This window comes from Peromyscus maniculatus, chromosome 17 (assembly GCF_049852395.1).
Source record: "Peromyscus maniculatus bairdii isolate BWxNUB_F1_BW_parent chromosome 17, HU_Pman_BW_mat_3.1, whole genome shotgun sequence".
NCBI classification, from domain to species: domain Eukaryota; kingdom Metazoa; phylum Chordata; class Mammalia; order Rodentia; family Cricetidae; genus Peromyscus; species Peromyscus maniculatus.
This window is the reverse complement of record NC_134868.1, coordinates 57,801,056-57,825,858: the sequence shown is the minus strand read 5'-3', so window position 1 is coordinate 57,825,858 and position 24,803 is coordinate 57,801,056. Positions and strand designations below refer to the sequence as shown.

The following is a 24,803-nucleotide window of genomic DNA, read 5'->3' as shown; positions in this document are numbered from 1 at the left end:
AGATCCGGCTGGGCTGGGTCCTGAGGGGAATGTGAAGCTGGGAGTTTACTTCTGTCACAGGACAGAGCCTGGCCCTGTGCCTGTCATTCTGTCATCGCTGTTCCTACCCAGCGGTCAGACACCAGGCCTTCAAAACCAGAGCAGCAGCGACCTTAGAGAAGGTTCCAGCAAATTCCAAACTCCCGAAACAGCCTTTGTGAGACCGCTGGGCCTTTTTGTATAAAATTTAGCTCATGTGCCTGCCTGGGAAGTGCCCCCACTTCCATGTTTTAGAGCTGGGAATCACAGTGGGTGTCGCTAACAATGCTGGTGGCTGAACTCAGGGAACACCTGAGGCTCCCTCACGCCTCCTCCTCCAGTTCTCTACTTTTAGAGAAACCAGCCATGCTGTCTTTCAAGGCCCAGGGAACCTCCCTGCAGGATCCCAGGGGAACCACCACCCTCCTGGGGCCAACTCCAGGGCCTGGCTTGCTGAGAGTGCAGGCAAGGAGACGCTGTGATGATGGACCACCTCCAGCTGTGATGATGGGACCACCTCCAGCTGTGATGATGATGGGACCACCTCCAGCTGTGATGATGATGGGACCACCTCCAGCTGTGATGATGGGACCACCTCCAGCTGTGATGATGGGACCACATCCAGCTGTGATGATGGGACCACTTCCACTTCCAGCTGTGATGATGGGACCACATCCAGCTGTGATGATGGGACCACTTCCAGCTGTGATGATGGGACCACCTCCAGCTGTGATGATGATGGGACCACCTCCAGCTGTGATGATGATGGGACCACCTCCAGCTGTGATGATGATGGGACCACCTCCAGCTGTGATGATGATAGGACCACCTCCAGCTGTGATGATGATGGGACCACCTCCAGCTGTGATGATGATGGGACCACCTCCAGCTGTGATGATGGGACCACCTCCAGCTGTGATGATGATGGGACCACCTCCAGCTGTGATGATGATGGGACCACCTCCAGCTGTGATGATGATGGGACCACCTCCAGCTGTGATGATGATGGGACCACCTCCAGCTGTGATGATGGGACTACCTCCAGCTGTGATGATGGGACCACTTCCAGCTGTGATGATGGGACCACCTCCAGCTGTGATGATGATGGGACCACCTCCAGCTGTGATGATGGGACCACCTCCAGCTGTGATAATGGAACCACCTCCAGCTGTGATGATGAGACCATCTCCAGCTGTGCCTCCTCTTCCTGTAGATCAGTGTTGCCTGGCGTGGGAGGGAGGGGATGTTAGCAGCAGTAGGAGGAGCATCTGCCTCGGTCCACATGGAGAGACACAAGATAGAGCTGTGGCTGGGAACCAGCTGAGTATGCCCTGGGGCTGGAGGCTGCCAGTGATGGTGAGGAGAAAGGGGCTGCTGCATCCCAGGATTTCCTACAGTGAGTGTGACTCTGGGAGGCAGCCATAGTGTCCTAGTGACCTAGTATGGCAGATCCAACTGTCTGGGCTCTGTGACAACAGGCAAAAAAATATAACCTTCCTGTGCCCGACAAGGTAGCGCCCACCCTCACAGAGTCACCATGAGGCCTTGGTAAAGAACTGTGGTGGTGTTGGTCTCACACTTGGCCCATAGCCACACAGAAAGTCAAAAGGTCCTCACCCAGAAAGAGGGGTCTGGCCCTGGCTGGCAGGAATCACGATGGGGCCAATTGCCCCGGGAGTTCTCTGTGCCCAGACTGTGAGCTGCTGGGCAGCGGAATGAGAACACAACTGCCTTCCCACCCTCGGTCGTCCAGCCATAAACCAGTCACCATGGGCAGACCATCCAGGAGCACAGCTCGCAATGTGGCCTGTCCCCCTAGTGTGTGTGTTTAATCCTTGGTGTGTGTGGTAGTTTGACATAGAATGGCCCTCATAGGCTCATAGATTTGAATGCTTGGACTGGCACTATTGGGCAGGATCAGGAGGTGTGGACTTGTTGGAGGAAATGTGCCACTGGGGGAGGGCTTTGAGGTTTCAAAAGCCCAAGCCAGGCCCAGTGTCTCTCTCTCTTCCTGCTTCCTACGGATCCAGATGTAGAACTCCACATCTGCCTGCACGCCACCATGCTCTCTCCTCTATGATGATAATGAACTCACCCTCTGAAACTATAAGCAAGTCCCAATCAAATGTTTTCCTTTATAAGAGTTGCCATGGTCTTGGTGTCTCTTCACAGCAATATAACACCGACTAAGACAGAAGTTGGTACCAGGGAGCTGGGTATTGCTGTGACAGGCCTGGCCATGCATGTTGGCGGAATGTGGACTTTGGGACGTTGGACTAGGAGAGCATTTGAATGCTTTTGAGGTTTAATGGGCCATGCTAGGAGGAGCGTGGAAGACAGAGGGGCTGAGAACAATGTAGGTTATGATGGCCTGGCTCAAAAGGTTTCAGAGAAGAAGAATATTAGTAAGTGGCCTAGAGACTGTTCTTGGGATATTTTCGTGAAGAATGTGGCTGAGCTCTGCCCTTGTCCAAAAAAATCTGCCTGAGGCTAAATTGAAGAGTTTGAATTAATGGCACTGGCAGAGATTTCAAGACGGCCTAGCATTGACTGTGTTGTGTGGTTATTAGTGGCCAATCTTACGCAGATTTATAAAGAAAAGGAGCAAGCGAGTAAGCGCACCCCTCCATGGCCTCTGCATCAGCTCCTGCCTCCAGGTTCCCACCCTGCTTGAGTTCCTGTCCTGACCTCCTTTGATGATGAACAGTGATGTGGAAGTGGAAGCCAAGCTGTCCTTTCCTCCCCAACTTTCTTTGGGTCATGGTATTTCACCATAGCAACAGAAACCCTAACTAAGACAGTATTTCATATGTAATACTTTTTTTTTTTTTCACTCAAATGGTCTCGTGTGATATCCGTGTTCACAGTACAGGATTTTAGAAAAATCCAGGGGTTTGGTTTGAGTGAAGCCATGCCCACGGCACCGGGCGTAGGAACAGGGCTTCACAGGTGGAAGACAAGGGACCTGCTGTGCTGTGTGCGGCCATCGGCAAGTGTTTTGCTTGCTTGGGCATTTGGGCAGATGCACTCAGGAGCTGGCAAGCCGGGTGTAGGCTCTCAAGCCTCTACATTAGCCTGGGGAGGGCCAGTGCCCCTGAGATGCTTTGCGGAAGTTTGTTCCTGAAGAGAATATTCTGGCTTCAGGAACTCACTAGGGCCTCGGGTCTAGGTCCTGTTGTGGACTTGTGAAGGGGTATCACAATTCATGTGTGTATGCACATATATGTGAGCATATTGGATGCATGTGTACACGTTTGTGTATGGGCATGTGCAAATGCACATGTATGTGCATGCGGAGGTCAGAGGTCAACATCCAATGTCTTCCTCAGTCACTCTCCAGCTTACTTTTTGTATCAGGGTCGCTCCCCAAATCTGGAGCTCATTGACTTGGCCTGACTGGCTGACCGGTGAGTCCCAGAGAGCCTATCCCAGCCTCCCCCTGTTCTAAACTTACATGTGTGCACGGCCATGCCAGCTCTTTCCTTAGGTGGGTGCTTGGACTGCATGCACAGGCCTTCATACTGCATGGCAAGCAAACTTACCTCCTGGTCACCTCGCCATCTCCTCCAGGAAGGGAGTCCATGAGAAACATGGAGAGACTGGAGAAAGAGGCTGTGATTCCTCCACAAAATTGCTTCAGAAAAGAAGGGGGGAAACTGAGTCAGGCTGTGGTGCTCTGTGAAATGGTGACCCCAGCCGTAGATCTCCCCTTTTCCTGGGTTTGCATGTCAGGGGCCCCATCAGGCTCCCGTGTTTGTAGAAGAGGACCCAGAGGTGGCCGCGGTGAGTCACGGGAGAGCAGTGTCTCGCCTCATGCGCCCCCCTGGGTGTGGGCTGCTGTTAGGAAGCCCTTTGTGTGCCACTGGTTTGGGACTGGAAGCACGCAGCTGGACTGTTTGTGTGTATGGTGGCAACCCATTGTCCCCGGCCTGCTTTTCTCTGTCCCTCCAGGGGGGGTCAGGCTTGGATGACTGACTCGGAGCTACAGTGGCAGCCCCAACACATCCCCCTGTGGCAGAGGAGGGAGGCGGGAGGTGGGTTCCCATCAGCCCAGCTGTCCTGTGGCCTCAGGGCTTCTGTGATTGCGCGTGAGTCTCATGCATCATAGAGAAATGGCCTACAGCCTTGAGGGGATGGTCAGGGACCCATCACCCCGGCATCGTCCGTGGTCTGTACTGCAGGTGGTCACTACAATGCTGTCACCTCCCTGCCTGGTTTTGGGCTGCGCTGCGGACCACATGGTACAGGCCAGGACAGCCTAGTTGGATTCACCCACCAACCATTAAGCACTACAGTGAAGCCCTGTGTAGGGCCACTCAGAAGCCCCCCACCCCATACAACCTTAGGGTAGAGGGCGCCTGCATTGCCCAGGCCAGAGCAGGACAGGAGGTCTAGTCTGTCTCCACTGCTTCAGGCACCGGCCCAGGAGAACCAGCTGGGCAGGTGGGTTGGTCTGTAATTCTGTTGAGCGACCAGCAGCAGAGGGGAGAAAGCTTACTCGGATGTGGGCCTGTTATCGGGAGCATTTTGCATGTTGTTGAACGTGTGGAGCAGCCCTTCATGCCCCCTGGTGTGCCGGGTGCTCAGCAGCACACTAGCAACTGTGTGCTTTGCACACCACTGCCACGTGACTTCCTGGGACTCGGAGTGGTCTATTAATGGAGCTGCAGCGTGCGGAGTTTTGCCGACTGCATAATTTATAGTGCGCTGTGCAGTTCTGACTTTCCCTTAAGTGCAGAAATGGCTTGCTGAGGAGATACGTTCGTAGATTCGGAAATCAGGCCCTCGGAGGAGCCGGTGCCTCCCCCACCGGCCTGTCTCGTTCCGTTCTGCCGAGGATTGGCTGGGAGCAGTGGCTGCTGGCACTGCACAATTGGCTTGGATGTGAGATTACCCAACAGAAGCAGGCCTCCCACGTCCTCCACTTCCACCCCATGACTCAGGCTTCTGCCGCCAGGCTGAGCGGAGAGGCTCGGGGCATGCTACGCCGCTGCACAATGCTGCCCTGCCTTTATCATAGATGTCGCTGCTGCGGAGGGCGAGAGCTCACGCCTCGCACCCCACAGACACCAGGGAGCCCTCCCAAGCCTTGGAGATTCTCACCCCAAATTGTGATGTCATCAGGAGCCATTTTTTAATGTGGATGAGCACGGGACCTCAGATGCTGGGACTAACGTGATGTACGGGGTCCTGGAGCTTGTTCCGGGCTGGTTCGATCGGCTGTCCGTGCACACACAAAAAGAAGTGGCGTGGCCCTTGCAGTGCAGTGAGATGTCACTCTGTTCCAGGAGGAGGGGCTTCTGCTGCTCTGTGAATTGATGCTCAGAAATAAACAACATGCATAGAAGAAAGTCCTGGGATTTACAGGGTGGGGCTGCTCGGGCCTTCGGAAGCCTGCTCCTCTGCTGAGACCTCTCTCTGGCATGCACTCTGGCTTGCGGTGCAGAGATGGCATGGGATGGTGGGGTCACCGATGTACATGGAAGCCAGGTTGGCTGCCAGCACATGCTGACTGCAAGTGTTTCTCCCTGTTTCAGTTTGCAAGATGCTGGCATTGGATTCATCTTGGTCATAGACCGAAGGCAGGACAGATGGACCTCCGTGAAGGCATCGGTCCTGCGAATAGCCGTAAGTACCCTGAAGAGCTCTCTGTACTCCTGGAGGGGGGCAGCTCACTGCTTTTCTTTCTAGTCTGGGTGGAAGGTGGGGGGTTAAGGTGGCTAGCAGGGGACCTAGGGAGGGGCGGGGGTAGGCTGAGCCCTGCCTGGCCCAGAGGGACTCCTGATCTCTGGGCATGTTCATCTTCCCAGGTGGTCATTCATAGGGGGTCTGTTGTGATTTTCTCAATAACGGAGCACAGGAGTTTTGAGCAGAAAAGTTCTGAGCATGTTGGTCTTTAGGCTAGAAGTTGGATATTGAATCCACTCGTTGTTGCTAAGCAACTTTAACCATTCCACGTTGGGTTGTTTATCTTTGACATTCGTCCTGAGATGTGTTGGTCCTTGTGACGAAGCCCTCATAGCGCACAGAGACCCTCACTTTCAAGGACTGTCTGCAGCCCCCGCAGCTGCAAAGTCGCAGGACTTGCTGGCATTTTCAGGCTGCAATTATCATTTCGGAACAGCAAGACGGAGGCAACAGAAATCTTCCTTCAGCAGCTGTTCCCCTCCCACCCACAGACTTAACTCAGGCCACTTCTTCCGAGATGAGTTCACCCACGCTTGCCGTCCCCACCTGTCACCCACAGCTTCATGAAGGACCCAAAGTCTGGTTGTCCACCAGCACTGTGGCTCTAGGCTGGGACTGTTTAGCTGCCCCTAAGGTCTCTAGGCAACCGATCCCATGGTTTCAGGTTCTTCTGGCCTCCTGCTCTGGGCCAGGAATTCTTTGGGTCGCCCCATCTGGGGACTGCCGTGCTGAGGGTTGAGTACCACAAGAAACCCATTCCTCTATAAGAAAAATTAAAGGCTCTGTGTCTACTGTGATTCTCGCAGGCTACAGTCCAGGTGCAAGTCCTCACTGAGCAGCATCCTGTAAGCACCTGGTGAACTCCTAGGCAGGGGTGCCTAGGAGTGAGCAAGCTCCCATCTCCCTTGTCCCTACCTAGTCTTCCTGTCATCACTGATGTGAAATAATAAGAACACCCAGTGTGTGTGTGTGTGTGTGGGGGGGTCTCACAAGACACAGGGCTTCTGGTGTCCCACCAACTGTAAACAGACATACGTGCACACCAGCATTTCCAGGAGTATGGATTTGTACGGGATGCTGTGACCGGCATCTCCACATCCAGCAGCAGGGCCCAGGTCAACCTGTTGCCGGGACCGCTCTTGGAGTGGAGCGGTCTGTCCTGGGTTGACACAATGGAGGCCTCTATTCGCAGGGGCATCCTTCGCCTCCCCCCAGCTCTTCCGTCTGTGCACAGGAGCCAGTGTGGGTGGCGGGAGCCAGGATGACCCTGACTTGTCTGGGGCTCGGACCGGCTTGTGCTCACATTCCTGTGAGAGAGCAGGCCCTCAGAACCTTCATTCACACACTTCCACTGCACCGTCAGTGCCCAGCCGCCACCGGGGCAGCCTCCGTTCCTTGACTCACTCTTGCTCACGTCTACTCAGAGCCCAGGCTCCCTTCTCTGCAGCTCCTGTTTACTTCTTTAACAGAGGTACAGCTGTGCACCTGCGTGGGGCCGGTGTGACCATGGTTTGGGCATTCGTACCACATGTGCTCCCCTGGTCACAAGTCTGCCGAGACCATCACAGTGTGAGCGTGTGTGAGCGTGTGTGTGTGTGTGTGTGTGTGTGTGTGTGTGTGTGTGTGTGTGTGTGAAAGAGAGTGTGTGTGTGTGTGTGTGTTATTTTTTTAAATGACATTCATTTACTTACTTGGGGACACATGTGCTGTGCCAAGTATGTCGAGGTCAGAAGACAATTCTCGGGAATCAGTTTGGGAATCAGTTTTTCCCGTCTAACGTGTGGGTCCCGGGAACCTTCACCCACTGAACTGTCTGTTTTATCCAGTGGGTCACACTCAGGTTAGAAGATGTGTTTCCGAACACAGAGCATCTCCCCAGGAAACACAGGAATGACGTTTTAAGCCTGGAGCGGTCCTGTGAACCTGTCCCACACGCAGCATGGCGGCTGCAGGCGCCCCGGTGTAGCGCGGGCTCCTCTTGTCAAGTGTGCATGTCGCTGAGCTTAGAACAAGGTGGGCTTCTGACAAGCTGGCTTATCTTTAAAACCTGGCTTTGTGAACGTGGCTGTAAGGGAAGAATTCGGCTCTAATTTTACATTGTCCTTTGTTTTCTGTTGTTATTGCCTGGTTTTGAGTCAGGACCTCACGCTGTAGCAGAGTGTAGTCAAGGATCTTGATCCTCCTGCCTCAGCCTCCCAAACACTGGAATCGTAGGTGCATACCACCATGGCGTGCATTGATTCTGACACTATAAAGCAGGAAGCGTTTCTCCTGTGACTCTTAGCATTTGCTGGTGATAATTTGGAAACAGCAGAGGTTGCCGTTCATTCCAGCAAAACTGCCATGAATTCTCTTTGATCTCTAGCGCTTTCTCATGAGAAGAAATGATCCAGGGTATTAACTCATACGTACCCAGCAGGTGTTCTGAGAAACTCCTGTAGGCCAGGCCTGGGGCAGGCCTGTGAAAATGTAGCGGAAGGTGACCCAGGAGTGTGTAGCCAAGCTGGGAGTGGAGTCCAGCGAGGGAAGGTTGCCGATAACAAGGGTACCGGGAAGGCAGGCAGTGTAGGAAGGTACTGAGATCCCTGGTGTGGAGGCAGGGTCTGCAAGCCGGTTTGTTGCTGTCCTAGGACTGGGCCCACCTTCCTGGCTGGCTGGGACCCCTGGGGAGGCCCCCTGAAAGGGCTGCTGTGTGTGTGTGTGTGTGTGTGTGTGTGTGTGTGTGTGTGTGTGTGTGAGAGAGAGAGAGAGAGAGAGAGAGAGAGAGAGAGAGAGAGAGAGAGGACAGCAGGGAGGGCAGGGTCAGGCAGAAGGAAGCGAGGGCTGAGCGCGTCTCCAGGAGGAGGTAGAAAGTCTGGGTTATTACCACGAGGAGGGAAGCAGTCTCAGCCCCACTAGCCGAAGCCCAGGGAAGGATGGCGCCCTAGGAAATGAGGCTTCCTTCCTTCAAGGGGCTCAGCTGTCCTCCTCTGAGCCTCTGGCAAGGGTCACCTGGCAAGGAGGCACAGTATGAGCACAGTGGGATCTATTCTGGGGGTGGGGAGCTGGGGCTGCGGAAGCTGTCCAGGCCCCGTCCACACACTGCACGTAGTTGTGGAGGCAGACCCATACGGCTCCTCCAGGATCCTGGCGGTAGAGTGTGTCCGGAAGCAGCTGCGTGGGCACAACCCCCAGGCCGGGGCGCCGCTGCTCCCTGGGTTTTCTTGTCCAGGTAGCTTCAGGGGAACCTACTGCTTAGCACCAGATACAACCAGCCAGGCCCCCAGGAGGCCACCCCAATAGGCCCCCTCAGGGTGCCCCCTCAGGGTGCCACAGAAGTAAGGAGGCCGAAGGGGCTTGTGGCTCCTGGTGCCTGGGTTCCTGCCGAGCCACACTTACGTAAGCCTCACGCCGACTGCTATTCTTAGTCACCATCTGTGCTACCTCGTGAGTTGGCGTTCCCTGCTTTGGGGTGATCTTTTTCCTTTTTGATGCCTTCAGCTTGGCTTGGAACTAAAAAAAAAAGAAAGAAAGAAAGAAAGAGAGAGAGAGAGAGAGAGAGAGAGAGAGAGAGAGAAGGAAGGAAGGAAGGAAGGAAGGAAGGAAGGAAGGAAGGAGAGAGAGAGAGAGAGAGAGAGAGAGAGAGAGAGAGAGAGAGAGAGAGAGAAAGAAAGAAAGATAGAAAAGAAACTAGAGGAGCCAAAAATCCAGTCTCCCTAAAATCAGACCCCAATGCTTCCGTCCAGAGTATGTGTGTCCATCTGCCCACGTGCGTTCATGCTCCAGGTTCCTGGTCTCCATCAGTGAGCAAAGATAGAGGCGGTGGCGGCGGGCCCCAAAGCTGGGAGTGCAGGCACCTCCTCACTGCCAAGGAATTGGCCCGAAGTTTTGAGTGGCCATCCTCGCAGCAATAAAAAACACCTGAGCTCTGTCAACATCTCACCCTCTCTACGATATGGTGTGTGCTTCTCTCTGTGTGTCTCATGGGTGTGTTACCCTCGGGGACATCACCATAGAGTATACACGTTTATACTCATATAGGTAGCCTAGTTCAAACTAGATCTATGCCCTAGCACGTTTTATGCAAGGGAATTGATTTTGTGTCTGCTGTGTATGTGTGAAGCTGTGTGTGAGAGAGAATGTATGTATGTGTAAGTGTGTATGTGTGAACCTGTGTGTAAGAGAAAATGTATGTATGTATGTACAAGTGTGTTTGTGTGAACCTGTGTGTGAGAATGTATGTCTGTGTAAGTGTGTATGTGTGAACCTGTGTGTGAGAGAGAATGTATGTATGTATAAGTGTGTATGTGTGAACCTGTGTGTGAGAGAGAATGTATGTATGTGTAAGTGTGTATGTGTGAACCTGTGTGTGAGAGGGAATGTATGTATGTATAAGTGTGTATGTGTGAACCTGTGTGTGAGAGGGAATGTATGTATGTATAAGTGTGTATGTGTGAACCTGTGTGTGAGAGGGAATGTATGTATGTATAAGTGAGTGAGGAGACCGGAGTTCAAGGTCAAGTGTCTCCTTCAATTACTTTTCCACCGTATTCTTTGAGGCAAAGTCTCTCGCTGAACCTGGGACTCTGATCCAACTAGACTGGCTAGCAGCAAGTCCCAGGGGTCCCCCTGTGTCCAATTCCCTGGTGCTGGGGTTACAGGTGCAGACTCCCATATCCCATGGACTACCATGCCCCCTCCTTTTATGAGGGATTGAAGTCAGGGTCTGTACTTGCAAATAATTTTCTGACTGAGCTATCTCCTCAGCCCCCAAGAAAATGGAATTTAAAGTATTGTTCAGTCTGCCCAGGGGTAGAACTTTTTGTTGTTGTTGTTCTGGGACTGATGTAGTCTGTGCAGAGCAATCTAAAACTTATATCTGAGGAGGGACCTGGGCTCTCGGGTTATCCAGCCAACAGTCACATTTGACTCTAAGCATTGTCCTTGATTCCTGTCCTGCTCCGGTCACCGGGGCTGCAAGGTCAAGTGGCCACCAGAGGTCAGGAGCATCGTGGAGGGAGAGTGGGAGGTAGCACTGGAGGACTGGCAGGCACAGGTGTCTGAGAGGTGGGCAGGGGTGTTTTCCCAGCTGAGCAGATGGATTCCCCATGGGGCACTATGCCAAGGTGCAGGCCAGAGACGGAGGCCAGTCAGTGAACCCCAGAAGTTGGGCAGAGCTAAGACCACTTAGGGAGAGTAGGTCATGGGATCAGTTCCCTTACTGGGTAGAGAGGCTGACATGGATGGTGAGGAGCCACGTGGCACATGGAGATGTGTGCACCCCAAGCTGACCAAGTGAACACAGCCCCTGTGGGTCTGTGTGGAAGGCTGGGGGCCAGGTGCTGATAATCACCCAGGCACCCGCTGCTCCCACGAAATGCTCCAGTTTCCCCTACCAAGAGGCCAGGATGGCTTGGGATGGGCAGCCTAGGCCTCCCTGTTGCTGGAGTCTGAGCTCTCCCTGCAGTGGGGTCCCAGTAAAACAGCTGGATAGAGATGATTCTTACAGAATATTCCAGAAGAAAAGTGGGCACAGCCTCAGGGTGTCTATTTAAACAATTGCCTCCACTCAGTGATCACACTTTCCTGCTTGTTTTTATTATTTTTTTTCTTAATGATGTTGAGCATTCTTAATATTTAGGGAGGAAGTTCTCGTGTGTAAATACTGGAACTGGTTCATGGTTTTTCTTTTGACAAATCCTGGAGCAGTTTAGACGAGGAGGTGGATTCTAGCTCACAGTTTCCGAGGGTCCAGCCTGTGGTCTGGTGGCAGGACAGACTCCACAGGGAGGGACATGGCAGAGGACACTATCCACTCACAGAGGCCAGGAGCCCAAGAGGAGTGAAAGGCTGAAGCCAGGGACAGAATGCGCCTGTCAAAGGCACACCCTCAGGACACATCCCGTGGCCGCCTCCCCCAGTTCCGTCTCCGGATAGGCTGTGCCTTTAATCAACCGATGAATTAACTACTGAGCCTGATCTAATCCTCTCTGGGCACTCAGACTCACCAGAGGGAGGTTCTTCACCAGTGGCCTGGATGGCCATCACAGACAGACATTCTTGCCACCATTGAGACTTTGCCCATGTGCCCATGAGTGCCCATGTGCCCACGTGCATGCACGTGTACATATGTAGATATGCACACACACAGCCAGACTTGTACACTGTCGCATACACAACAGAAACATGCACATAGAGACACGTGCACAGACATGCACCATGTGTGTACCTAGACACATGTACATGTATATGTATAGATAAGCATGCATGCATATACATAGAGAGGCACACTTGCACATGTACACAAAGATAGATGCATAAAGAGATATGCACACGGGTGCACACATACATGTGCACATGTAAGCGTACAGACACATGCGGAGGTCTGTGCACACATACATTAGTTCATGAACACTTATGCACACACACCTGTACACAGATATACACTCATATATGGGTACACTTGCACACACAGACATGTGCCTAGAAATACACCCCAACACATGCATACAGATTACATAAACACACATGCACCAAGGTACATACATGAGTGTACCACACACACAACCGTGGCAGTAAGAATGGTCTGTAAACGCGGGGACATACTATTGAAACAGTCTATTTCCTAACAAACTGTGCTTTCAGATCCCCCCATCTCCCAGAAGTGCTTTTTATATCTTCTGCTAAGATCCAAGGTCGGTGACGGGGAGGGCAGCAGCCATTTCCTCCGTCGGTTTGCGCTGCGTCTTGTGATGTTGACACTTGAGTCGGCCAGAAGCCAGGACTTTGTAGAAACCCTCGACTGGGTTTCTTTGCCTCCAGCTTCCGCTCGTCACCACAGCAGGAACCTCTGTAGTTGGTTACAGGGCACTCACGCGTCCATCAGGTCCAATGCCCGACTTCCCCGCCAGAAGATGTCTCTTCCGTTTGCGATGAGCATGTCACGTCATCTGTGGCGATGCTTTGGGGCCAACCAGCAGCTTATTCCTCGATACTCTCCCTGCCTGTGTGTGCAGCCACAGGGATTCCTGGACTCTCACCCAAGAGGAGGGCGTACTGGGGTAGTTTCGTGAATGTTTTCCCTGTGTGGCCCTGTGCCAGGTGGCGCTGGGTCCCCACCTGCCCCTCCTGGTTCCCACTCAAACCGCACCCATGTCTCTGCAGCTGTGCCTGCCCATCCATGATCGGATGACTCTTTACTCTCTGCCTGGAGGGCAGGTGTGGACTCCATCACCACTGAGAGAAAAACAGGGCTACAAACGGACCAGAATGGTGTATAAAACCCTCCCGGCTCCCAGTGTGAGCTCTGTAGTCACGTTGCCCCCCACAGGGGAGATGTGACAAGAGCCAGCTGGAGCTTCTAGACGGCAGAGCAGAAAGAACAGGTGCAGGCACCCACCTGAGGTGGGGTGGGGACAGGAGAGTCAGCTGCTTCTCTGACAGTATCGTATTGTCCCATTTTCCTAATGGCTCCCGACACAGCGTCTCCCGAGTTTCAGTAGTAGGATCCATGTTTGTTTTCCCAGGTCTGACTGATGTCAGGTCCGTGAGGATGTGCTGCATGTCACCTGTGGGACGCACAGCTGGGTGGGATGTCAGTGCAGATCCACCCTGAGACCTCAGTCCCGGGAGGCCGTGGGGTTTATTAACACTGGTCTCATGCATGCTCCTTTGGCTGGCATCTGTGAAACCTCATCACAGGCTCCACAGCCAGCGTTTAGCTTTGCAAGAGGAACCTCCGACTCAGAGCCAGGGTCTTCTGACTGGTTAACACCAAGATTCAAACTCTGATACGTTCATATTAACTTGTGTTTGTTGGATGCGATCAGACAAGAGAGGTTGGCCAGGCGCCAGCTGCCCTATTTACTACTGAGTAGAGATCATCAGGCTGGGCACACCTCGGTGCACAACAGAAGTGAGCGATGTTTTATGTCAGAAAAAAACCTACTGTCAATTTACAATTCACAATTATTATTGAGTACGGAACAAAACACCAATATCCAATTCTCATCTGCTGAACCCTGTTCTAGAAATGAAGGTTTTATGTTAGCCTTTTCCCAGCTTTAAACACAGATGGTTGACTCTACAGCAGAGAATATTCACTTTGCCATTGTTTTCACTCATGATAGATGCTTGTGCACATCCTTAGAACCTCCCACATGGCCTCCGCTTATTTGAATTTTTATACAGCCATTTAATATGCTTAACGGATACTAAAGCAGCTTAAGGAAGAGAAAGTAGCTGCTTGTGAGCCTGGAGGTCACCTCCGGCCAGTGGCAGGGCCCCTCACCCCAGGAGCCCTGTACCTAGCAGGAATGCACAGGTGGTGTCTCTCTTTTAGGGTCCGAGCATTAACCTGCCCTCCAGAGCCAGTCTTCTGGGAGGTGTGGGTCTGGGTGACAAAGCTAATTGAAGTTTAGAAAAATGTGACTCATTGTCACCTCGAGGAAAGCTGCCTGCCTTGACAGTGTTGCCTTAAATAGTGGTGTCCGATTTCCCACAGAGGACAAGTCTGGAAGCCCTTGTGTTCAGTAGCCCAGAATCCGCCCTCAGCTTCTGCCTCTGCAGGGCTGCGTTCTGTCCTTGGTCTGGACGCTCACCCTCTCCCAGAGCACCAGAGACGAAGCCTGATTACTGGCATTGCGTATTCATAACTCTCTCCTGAGGGAGCAGCTAGTACGTGCCTGCCTGGTATAGGAAGGCCGTGGACAGAGGCATGTCCCAGCCTCCTTGCCATGGAGGGCAGAGGGAAGCCATGTCACCAGGGGAAGGGTATGAATTGGAGGGCACTGTCTACAGCAGGGCCCTCAGAGAGTCCCAGCACCCTGCTTCCATATCCGCTCAGGAAGAGCTCTGACCAGGCCCCCGTTTCTCAGCATGCCTGTGACTGAAAAATGTGACGTCGCAGGTGACGTGAACATCACCATGTTGGAGGCCCCGTGAGGACAAAGGACACAGGGTTCAACAGAAGAACATTTTCTTCCAGGGGAAGACCCATGTCCGTTTTCCTGGATGGGAGGCCAGCCGCAAGTGATGGACACTGATGCACAGTGTGCTGAGTGGGAGGCCAGCTGGGGGTGGCAAACATGAGCGTCTAGTACCCCATGAGCTGTAACTACTCCCTCCTCACCCAGTGGAATGGGGCAGGCATCGGCCTCACGTCCCATTTGCAGTAACTTATCCAAGATCAACCACCTTGCCCTAGGCCAAGGAGTAACCAAACACAGGGAGCTAACTATTCAAGGGTGTGCATTTGCCTGCGCATGCCGGCGAGTTTATATTGATCTTGGGTTCAGGTGCTCCACAAATATATCTTCTTGCTTCTTTTTTCTTTAACAAGTCCATTACTGCCCTGTGGCTGGCATGATGAGGTGCCATAGATGGGGCTTGAACAACAGAAACTTATTCTCTAGACTAGTCTGAGATCCAGGTGCCTTTCCTGTGGGAAGACCCACGCTCCAAAGGAGTCTATTCTTAGTACTGGGATTTAGAACTCCACACTGGGAGGAGAAGATCCTCATTTAACCCCTGACAGCTATGACATGCTTCCGGCCTTTTCTTTTTAAGCAGCATCCATGCAGACGCCCACCATCAGCTGCGGCGGCGGCAGGTCCGTTCCACGGCCTGGGCCGCTCACGGCAAACGCCCTTCTTCCTGTGTTCTGCAGGCGTCTTTCCCAGCAAACCTGCAGCTCGTCCTTGTTCTCCGGCCCACGGGCTTTTTCCAGAGGACCCTCTCGGACATCGCCTTCAAGTTCAACCGAGATGACTTTAAGATGAAAGTACCTGTGAGTTCGCCCTCGCACTGCGTCGGCAGAAGCGAGCTTAAGTGCGCTCCTGGCGCATGGTAAACTCTCACGGGGTGACCTCCATTCCGTGGCCATCAGTAAAACCCCATGAGATCCGGTCGGAAGTCACACTCCCCCTGTGTTCTGGCGGCGGAAACGCTGCCATTTCTTCTTCCCTTCAGCCCTGCCCTGTCCCAACCAGTGGTCCATACATGCAAGGCCCCGGCCTCGGGTGGGTCCCATGGAATAGCTCCCTCAGAATACTGTAAGTCACGGGACAGTCCTATGCTAGCTCACAGTGAGGGGCACACCCCAGATGTTTCCGGGGGAAAGGAGGGCTAATAAAGAGGACATGGGCATCATCTGAGTCCATGGACAGAGCTTCGGCTGCCAGCCACACATGCACTGGACCCCAGCCAGGAACAACCCAGAAGGAAGTCCCTACCTTATCGCCACGTCTCCAGCCAGCATGGGTCAGCCCTTTCCCATCGTCCCCCGAGAAAGGACCTAACACTGCTCTGCTTCCCCCAAAAAAACAAGGCTCTAAAGCTCCTGAAACCACACACACACTCCACAGCCAGTGAAGCCCGGCCACGACCTGTGTGGCACCCAGGAGCTGCCAGAGTGGCCCTGTGGGTTCGTGTCTTTTTCATAAAGAGAACAGGAACACAGGGGCCATTGCCAGGCTGTGGGACTCCCCTGCAGTGACACCCTTGCTTTTGGAAACGGAAGAATCTGGGCCGGGTGCTGTCCACAGTGCTATTTGCTGTGTCTCAGTCTTTTTGGTTTTTCGAGACAGGGTTTCTCTGTGTAGCTTTGCGCCTTTCCTGGAACTCGCTTTGGAGACCAGGCTGGCCTCGAATTCACAGAGATCCGCCTGCCTCTGCCTCCCAAGTGCTGGGATTAAAGGCGTGCGCCACCACGGCCCGGCGTGTCTCAGTCTTCAGGTGGCATATACCCTCTTTCCCAGCTGTCTAAAGCCTCTGCCCATCCCCCACCACTGCTCCCTGTCCTCTGCTCCAACAGGCTAGAGCCGATCTCTGAGAAGCAGGAACAGTGGAGCCCCACCCTGTCCCACCTCCATAACAGCTTTCCTCAAGAACCAGAGTAAAGGCAGGGAAGGATGTTCAACATGGCCCAAGGCCTCAAGGGGTGACGGTGACTCTGTCTGAGAGTCATGCCTTAGTAGATCTGAAAATAACTGACCCTAGGTCTGTGGGAAGATACCGCACCCCATGTCTTGTGGCATCTCTTCCTGGACAACCCATTTCTAAGACCTAGTTAAGGGCAGAACCACCCAGGGCAGTAGCTCACCCAGCTTGAGGTTCAAGTCCCAATCTGAAACTAGACGTGGTAGTTGTGTCCATGGCTCTTGCCTCAAAATACATGGATACTTGTAGTAACAGTGTGTCCCTCCCCTCTTATGATCAGATGACATCAACACGCTTCAGCAAGTGAGCCACACTAACAACAGCTTCTCTTGCCTCTGAGCATCATGGGAAATAAGGTTGAGGTCATCTATAATAGTGTATGGTCTCTTGTAAACTCTTCTGTAGTGTTATGTTAAGAGGTGTCAAAAACAGGTTTACAGAAACTGCCATGGCACCTGCAAGCTCAGACCAATCTTAGATAAACTCCAGAATTACCAAAGGACTTGGCTTTTAGAAGGTATCTGGTGCTTCTCCACAGTACTGACCTCAGGCAAGAGAGGTCTCTAGGAGCATCCCTGGGCTCCTAGCCTTCTCTATTGTGTTGGAAAATGTGTAACACACACATGAATGTACATACATGCACTTGCATGCATACACATGCACATGCATACACACATGCACACACACGCACACACATGCACACACACATGTACACACACATGTACGCACACACACACATGCATACACACATGCACACACACACACACACACACACACACACACACACACACACACACACCAGTATTAAGGTTAAGGAGGGAGGCAGCATGCTTCCTTGGATTACCCAATCCGTCTTTGGCTTACTGGCCATGAGCCAAGGTTGTTTGGCAGCTTGTGGAGAAATTTATTAGAAGAACCAAGAGAAAATGGAACAGCTCTGTGAGAACTCTGTTTTCTAGCTCAAACTGAGACTCTGGCGCCTTTTTATCTAGCAGTCACGCTTTGTTCAGGACTTAGCATCCACACCGCTTCTCGGCAGTGTGAACAGTTCCTTGCTGGTGGCCAACCCATGTGTGGTAGGGTTCCCAACAACCCTGACTTCTGCCCGGCAGTCGCCAGGAGCATTTTCTCAATTGTAACAACCTGGGTTGTCTCCAGATGAGCCCCCACTTTAAACTGACTCAGTGTTGAATAATGTATACCGTGGTATCAAATAACATCTGAGCCGAGCCTCTGCAGTTCGCTCTGAATATCTGGCCGCTTACAAAGCAAAGTCTATGTTTTTATCTAAAATTCATGGGCAGAATAGCCTTGAAAATGACCAGAGAAAGATGAAATCAAGCCATGTATGAAAAGGTTGGCTGGCCCTGTAACCACACAAAGTAGAACCTCTTCGGAATTGTCAGTCAGTCTGATGAGACTGGACCAGCTAAAATGATCCTCACCAGTGCCTAAAAGGGAGTTTGTGGTGCTCTCAGCAGGAGCAAGCATAAACTGGCTTCTTAGGAAGCAGAGCTCCATATCCTCATCTTATTTCCTGTCTCCCCTCTGCCAGAGAAAGTACTGACACCCATTGAGTATCTGTGACAGGCCAGGTACCCTATGCAGGGTTTGTTCGTGTCCCCTGGCCTCACGGGGTCCTCACCATCACCCGGTGAGATTCATCATAATATGCCCATCGTGTAGACGAGGAAGCCAAGTGACCAGTGTGAACAAGAGGCTTGCCTAGGCCCACCAACCAGAGGGCGGAGCTGGACCCCTTCAAGCCCGAAGTCAACTTGGAGTCCAGGGCAAGCTGCCTGGTGCTAATCCCCTCTCTCTCCCAGGTCATGATGCTGAGCTCAGTGCCAGAGCTACACGGCTACATCGATAAATCCCAGCTGACCGAGGACCTCGGGGGGACCCTGGACTACTGCCACTCCAGGTGGCTGTGCCACCGCACAGTGAGTGGGGCCTGGGCGCTGCGGAGCCGGGGTCTCGCTAGGTCATCGTCAACCCAGCAGAATTCTTTTCACATGACAGCACTGTCTTTTAAAACACATGCTCACTGAAGTTTCTTCCCCAAGAATGAGGAGATGGTCTCAGTAGACCTTAGTCATTGTAAAGAAATAGCGTGAGTAATAAGTCGGGCGTGGCTTTCTGGGCTTGGAGAGGAAAAAAAAAAACATCAAGCCCTGTGTCGTGGTGGTTTTTGACACTCACGAGTCTCCTAACAAGGAGGTGGAGGCAGAGACCCTGAGCTGAGAATGACCCTGGGTGGCAGGGACATTTGCAAAGCTTTCCTGGTATGTCTCTGAAGAAGCAGCAGCAGCAGCAGCATGAGGTTGAGACACTCACGGGAAGGTATTTGCTGGCACACTTGTGTCCACAGGGCTTGGGGGCCACCCTCTCCTCTCTAACAACAGTCGTGGTGTCAGCTTTCAGAGCTGCAGGCCACGGGCCGTGGGCAGGATTCTGTGACCGTCCTCCCCCTTCTCCCAAGGCAATCGAAAGCTTTGCCCTGATGGTGAAGCAGACGGCCCAGATGCTGCAGACCTTTGGGACCGAGCTGGCTGAAACGGAACTGCCCAACGATGTCCAGTCCACCAGCCTGGTGCTCAGCGTTCACACGGAGAAGAAGGCAAAAGCGAAGGTGAGTACACTTCAGGGGGCCGGGGTTCGGAGCTGGGAAATGTGATACCCGATGCGAGACGTCAGGTGAGTCGCCGCATGGAAGGAGGGCCAGACGTCAGCAAGTCAACGAGACGCTTGAGATGCTGAGAAGACTGACCATACCCTTTTTCAAAGCCCCCTAAGTGAGCCCTGTTAAAAACGCATGTGCATCTGTGGGCGGCAGCCCTCAGCCCAGAAACCCCGAAGGACTTCAGAGTGTGTGCAAAGCCAAGACCAGAGCAGTTCCTGGTGGCTGTGCACTGTGGGGGGGGGGGGGGCCAGGGCAGCTCCAGGGTAACCAGGCTCTACCCTGGCTCCTCTCACCAGTGACTGAAGAAGTCATGGTTGGATTGGCTGCATAAGTACCATTGTGCTACCAGTTCCCATGGCCTTCTAGGACAGAGACACTCGGCGTCACTTGCTGTAGGCATCTGCGTTACTGATGGCTTTGAGACAGCAGGGGCTGGGTGGCTGTAAACTACTGTGCGTCCTAGGATGGTGCTCCTTCTCTGCCGGGCATGCCACTCACTCCTGAGAGGTGGCCTTCTGCCTGCACAGCATGGCCAGCTGCAGGAGAGGGACAGTTAAAAAGTCTGGTTTCCAGTTACTGTTTGACCTTATCTCCATGCCCTGAGTGACCTGTAACCCTAGCTTACCACAGCAAGCAGGAGTAGGAGTGTGGCGCCTTCCTTGCCAGTGTGTGTGTGTGTGTGTGTGTGTGTGTGTGTGTGTGTGTGTGTGTACATATATATGTATATATATTTAATTCTTTGAGAATCTCACATATGTATACAATACACACACACATTGGACAGTTTTAAGTGCACTGTGTGGTCATACAGAAGGACAGTCAGCACCCACAGGACATAGTACCCCATCCCAGGCCCTCCCACGTACTCAGTGTTGAGACCTGAGCCCAGACAGCTGGCTGCAATCCAGGCTCTTGTGTGCACTCGCTCTGCAGGAGGATCTTCAGCTGGCGCTGAAGGAGGGCAACGGCATCCTAGAGAGCCTCAGGGAGCCCCTGGCTGAGAGCACTTCCCACAGCGTGAACCAAGACCAGCTGGACAATCAGGCCACCGTGCAGAGGTGAGGCCCACACCCTCCTGCCCTACCGTGCTCTGGCCCGACCTCTGCAGATACGCAGCCATTGGGAAAACACAAGGCTGATAGCTGAGGCAACCGTCACAGATCCCAGCAGCTAGCCTGCTGGCCCTTCTCCCTCTCGGGACCCCAGCACCCATGACGAGGGGGCGGGAGTCAAGAGCAGTCAGTCCCACGGACAGGAAAACGTTGGGCAAGCAGTAGTAGCATAACCCCTTATAGTCACGTGGCCCGTACGTCCCCAGTGAGTCGTTGTAGGTAGGACAGCAGCTCGGAGTGCCCGTGGTCCAGCCTTGTCTTAGAGCACGCGTTTTACCCTCCCAGTTAACGGTACTGTCTGTGTTTCTCACTGTCTATATTTCTCCATGTTTATAACAGAGCACAAGGTCAGAATGTCATCAGTCAGTGTCCACTAGTGCCCCCCAATGCTTTGCCCCACGTGTCTCCGGGCATTCTATCTTCTCTGTGCTGCAGGCTAGATGGGTGCCATTCCCACCTACAGGACAGGCTCGGAGCACCTGTATGGATAGGATCTGCCCAGAGACCCAACAATAGGCAGCAGCCAGGCTCCTGGCTTTCACATGGGTCTCTCCCGCATGGACCGTGGTTGAATGAAGAACAGGCATGTTATAGTGGGAACGTGAGAAAGGCACACAGTAGGAGACCAAGGCTCACCAGCAGATCTAGGCAGGTTCACACTGGGGAATTGGTCAACTCCTCCAAGACTAGGAAAAGGGACCAAGTAGGGGGGGGGGTGCTGGTTGGCTCTGTTTAGAGTCCCTTAGCGAGAAGTCATCCTGCGGCTGAGAGTGAGGTCACCAACACCAGCTCTAGACCTCAGCAGCAGACTGCTGTCCACCCTGCCCAGGGTTGTCAACAGTAAACCCAGTGGCCTTTCATCAATTAACAAACGTGGGGCCAGGGAGATGGCACAGTTGATCGTGCTTGCCACACACGCACGTATGAAAACCTGAATTAGGATCCCCAGGAAAATAGCCTGGGTGTAGTGGCTCATATTTGTAAGCCCCGTACTGTGGAGGTGGAAACAGGCAGATTCCTGGAGCTCACTGGCCAGCCATTCTACTACAATTGGCAAGATCTAGGTTCAGTGAGAGACGCTGCCTTAAATAACAAAATGGAAAGCCACTGAAGAAGATAGTGTGTCAACCCCTGGTGTACACACACACACACACACACACACACATGCACACACACACGCACACACATGCACACACACGCGCGCACACACACATGCACACACACGTGCACACACACGCACACACATATGTGCACACACACACATGCACACACACGCACACACATGCACACACATACGCGCACACACACACATGCACACACACACGCACACACATGCACACACATACGCGCACACACACGCACACACACACATGCACACACACATACGCACACACACGCACACATACACATGCGCACACACACGCACATGCACACACACATACGCACACACATGCACACACACGCACATGCACACACACATACGCACACACATGCACACACACATGCACACACACGCACACATACAAATGCACACACAAAATGCACACACACGCACACACATATGCACACACACATGCACACACACGCACACACACACATGCACACATACACACACATGCACACACACACGCACACACATACGCACACACACACTAGCAAACTGAGTTCTGTCTGTTGTGTCCACGTGGCACAGGTCGGGGAGCCTAGTCTTGTCTGAGTGCATCTCTCTCGTGTCTCTCAGAACTCTGAGAACCCTAGGAGTCAGTGATGAGGCCAAGGAATCACAGGAAAGCATGTCAGGGAGACCGCTGTGCACCCTGGGAGGCACAGTCTTCCTCACCCCCGCGGCTCCTTTCTCCTTCTCAGGCTCCTGGCCCAGCTGAATGAAACCGAAGCCGCCTTTGACGAGTTCTGGGCAAAGCATCAGCAGAAGCTGGAACAGTGCCTGCAGCTGCGGCATTTTGAGCAAGGCTTCCGGGAGGTGAGTGGCGAGGCCGCGAGGCGTGGGATGCTGCCTTTCAGGAAGTGAGGGGTGTGGGTCTGTCTGCTGTAGGTCTAACTTACATGGAAACTGAGGAAGGCTTGACGCAGGTGGCACTTAAAAGGTATTTATGTGTGGGAGGGGTGTAAGCATGTGAGTGTGTAGGTACATAAATCCATATGTATACCTGTGTAGGTTAAAACAGGAAGTTGGGTATCCTACTCTATTACTTTGCCTCGCTGCCCAAAGACAGGGTCTCTCTCTGGACCGGAAGCTTGCTATTTAATCTAGACCATCTGGCCTGAGAGCTCTCAGGATTTCAGGCGCACACAGCCATGCCCAACTTTTTATGCGGGTGCTGTGGGATTTGAACTCAGGTCACCCACTCTGAGCGCTCTTTTCCACTGAGTCACTTCCTCGGCGCCCGGATAGCATTTTAAATCAAACTTTTTATTCAGAGGTTTGTTCTAGATTCATTTGTAGTCATACAGAGTGATCCAGAGAGATCCCGATGCCCTTTGCCAGTTCCCTGAGTGGTAACAAGACATAGCTCAATAGCCCAGGCTGACGTTGAACTTGTAGGTGAAGGACACCAACCAGAACCCTTGGGCTGCCCTTTTGCATCCCTCCCACCCCCTCCCCATGTCCCCAGTCCCTGGGAACAATTACTATCTTCTCTGTTGCCATAGTGGCCAACTCAAGAACACTGTAAGCAATGGGTGTCCTTCAGGGGCTCTCTAGAGGTCCCCATCCAGGTGGTGGCCAATGCCTGCAGCCCCCTCTTCTTAGTCTCAGCAGCCTGCCATGGTGCTGTTGAAGGACATCATTGTTCCGGGTTTTCCTGTCACAGAGGAAACCGTTGTAGACATTTGCACGTGTGCATGCATTTGTGTGGACGTAAATTCTTGTTCTCTGAAATGCGTGATCACATAGGGACCAGCTGTTTGAATATTAGAAAGCTCTAGCCTGGAGCTAGGAGATGGCTCGGTAGATAAAAATCTTGTCACGCAACCATGGGGCTTGGAGTTCAGATCCCCAGAATCACATGAAGTGGAGATGGAGGGGGACGTCCAGTGTCAACTTTGAGCTTCCACATGTACACAAGCACCCGTTCATACTCATGTTCTATCTGTACACACACACACACACACACACACACACACACACACACACACCATAGATAGACACATGTAAAAGAAAGAGAAGAAGCAACTGCCAGACTGTCCCTGTGACACTTGGCACTCCCACAGCAGCGTGACCAACCCAGCTCTTCCACATCCCCGCACATGCTCAAGATTACCCCTGCACACTTACCTCTGCACACTTAGGTGGACGGGTACACTGTGGTCTCACTCTGTTGACAGCACTGGATGTCACCATTGCCTGGGTACTTACTTGCCTCCGGCATCCAGAGCCCATTTTCCAGCTGCATGATCTGCCTCTGTGTTTTTATTGCCGAGTTTTAAGGGTTCTTTATCGTTCTTGGTGCCAGTGTTCTGTTCTGTCAGGTGTGTGGTGGGTGCGTCTTTCCTTCTGTCAAAGCTGCGCTTTTCTGCATGTGTGTATGTACGTGTGTGTGTGTGTGTGTGTGTGTGTGTGTGTGTAGGGGGATGGTTAAATGGTGAATGAGCATTCTAGAAGTTCTGCAGCTGTGGAGAGCGCCTGCTGTTTCACGCTGAACAGATGGGATGGGGCGCTGTCAGGAGGCGGTCCCCTTTCTCTGTGTCATGTTAGGTGAGATTCGGGTCCTGAGTTGCTTCTGCTTCTTCCTGTCTGTGGGAGACTGGAGTGATGGCCCCTGCTTCCTCGCTGACAGTGACAGGTTGCATCTTTTCACGATGCAGGGTACTGACTGTGATAGATCACAGTGTATCACGTGAGGAGCAGCGGTTTGTCTTTTCAAAGAAACAACAATTTATGTTTTTTGTTTTCAGTTTAATTGATTCCCGATCATATCTTTATCATTTATTTCTATGGATGGCGTTGAGTTTATATCAGTCTTCTTCTAGGCGCTTGGGGTAGGAACCTACATTAGCTACTGAAGATTATTCTTTAATAATACACATATCTATCTATCTATCTATCTATCTATTTATTTTGGATCTTTTAGACAAAGTCTCACTCTGTATACAGTTTTGACTGTTCTGGAACTCAGGACTGTCCTATGTAGCCCAGGTGGCCTCAAACCCACAGCTATCCTCCTGCCTCAGCCTCCTAAATCCAGGCATCACAGGTGTGATCCACCATACCCAGCTGATTGATAACATGCATGTTTGTTAGGAACGTTACCGGTTTCCCTATCACCGTCTTTTTTATGTGACCCACGGTGTTGACATGCTGCATTTCCGTTTTCATCCGATGCTGTGTCTGGAGATTTTCCTCTGAAGTCTCTTCTTTGGCCTGT

The 24,803-nt window shown here is 52.6% G+C and overlaps 1 protein-coding gene across 22 annotated transcripts in view; it reads left to right on the top strand.

The window, feature by feature from the left end:
• Mcf2l (MCF.2 cell line derived transforming sequence like) overlaps positions 1–24,803 on the top strand; it is a 154,955-nt gene that overhangs the window by 107,393 nt on the left and 22,759 nt on the right. For 20 of the 22 annotated variants that reach the window (XM_076553709.1, XM_015999787.3, XM_042262998.2 and 17 more), the window contains 6 exons: positions 5,556–5,646; positions 15,353–15,472; positions 18,450–18,566; positions 19,106–19,255; positions 20,240–20,364; positions 22,285–22,399. In XM_076553709.1, the coding sequence (XP_076409824.1) occupies positions 5,556–5,646; positions 15,353–15,472; positions 18,450–18,566; positions 19,106–19,255; positions 20,240–20,364; positions 22,285–22,399 (718 nt within the window). The other 2 variants (XM_042263006.2, XM_015999791.3) reach the window with 2 other exon arrangements.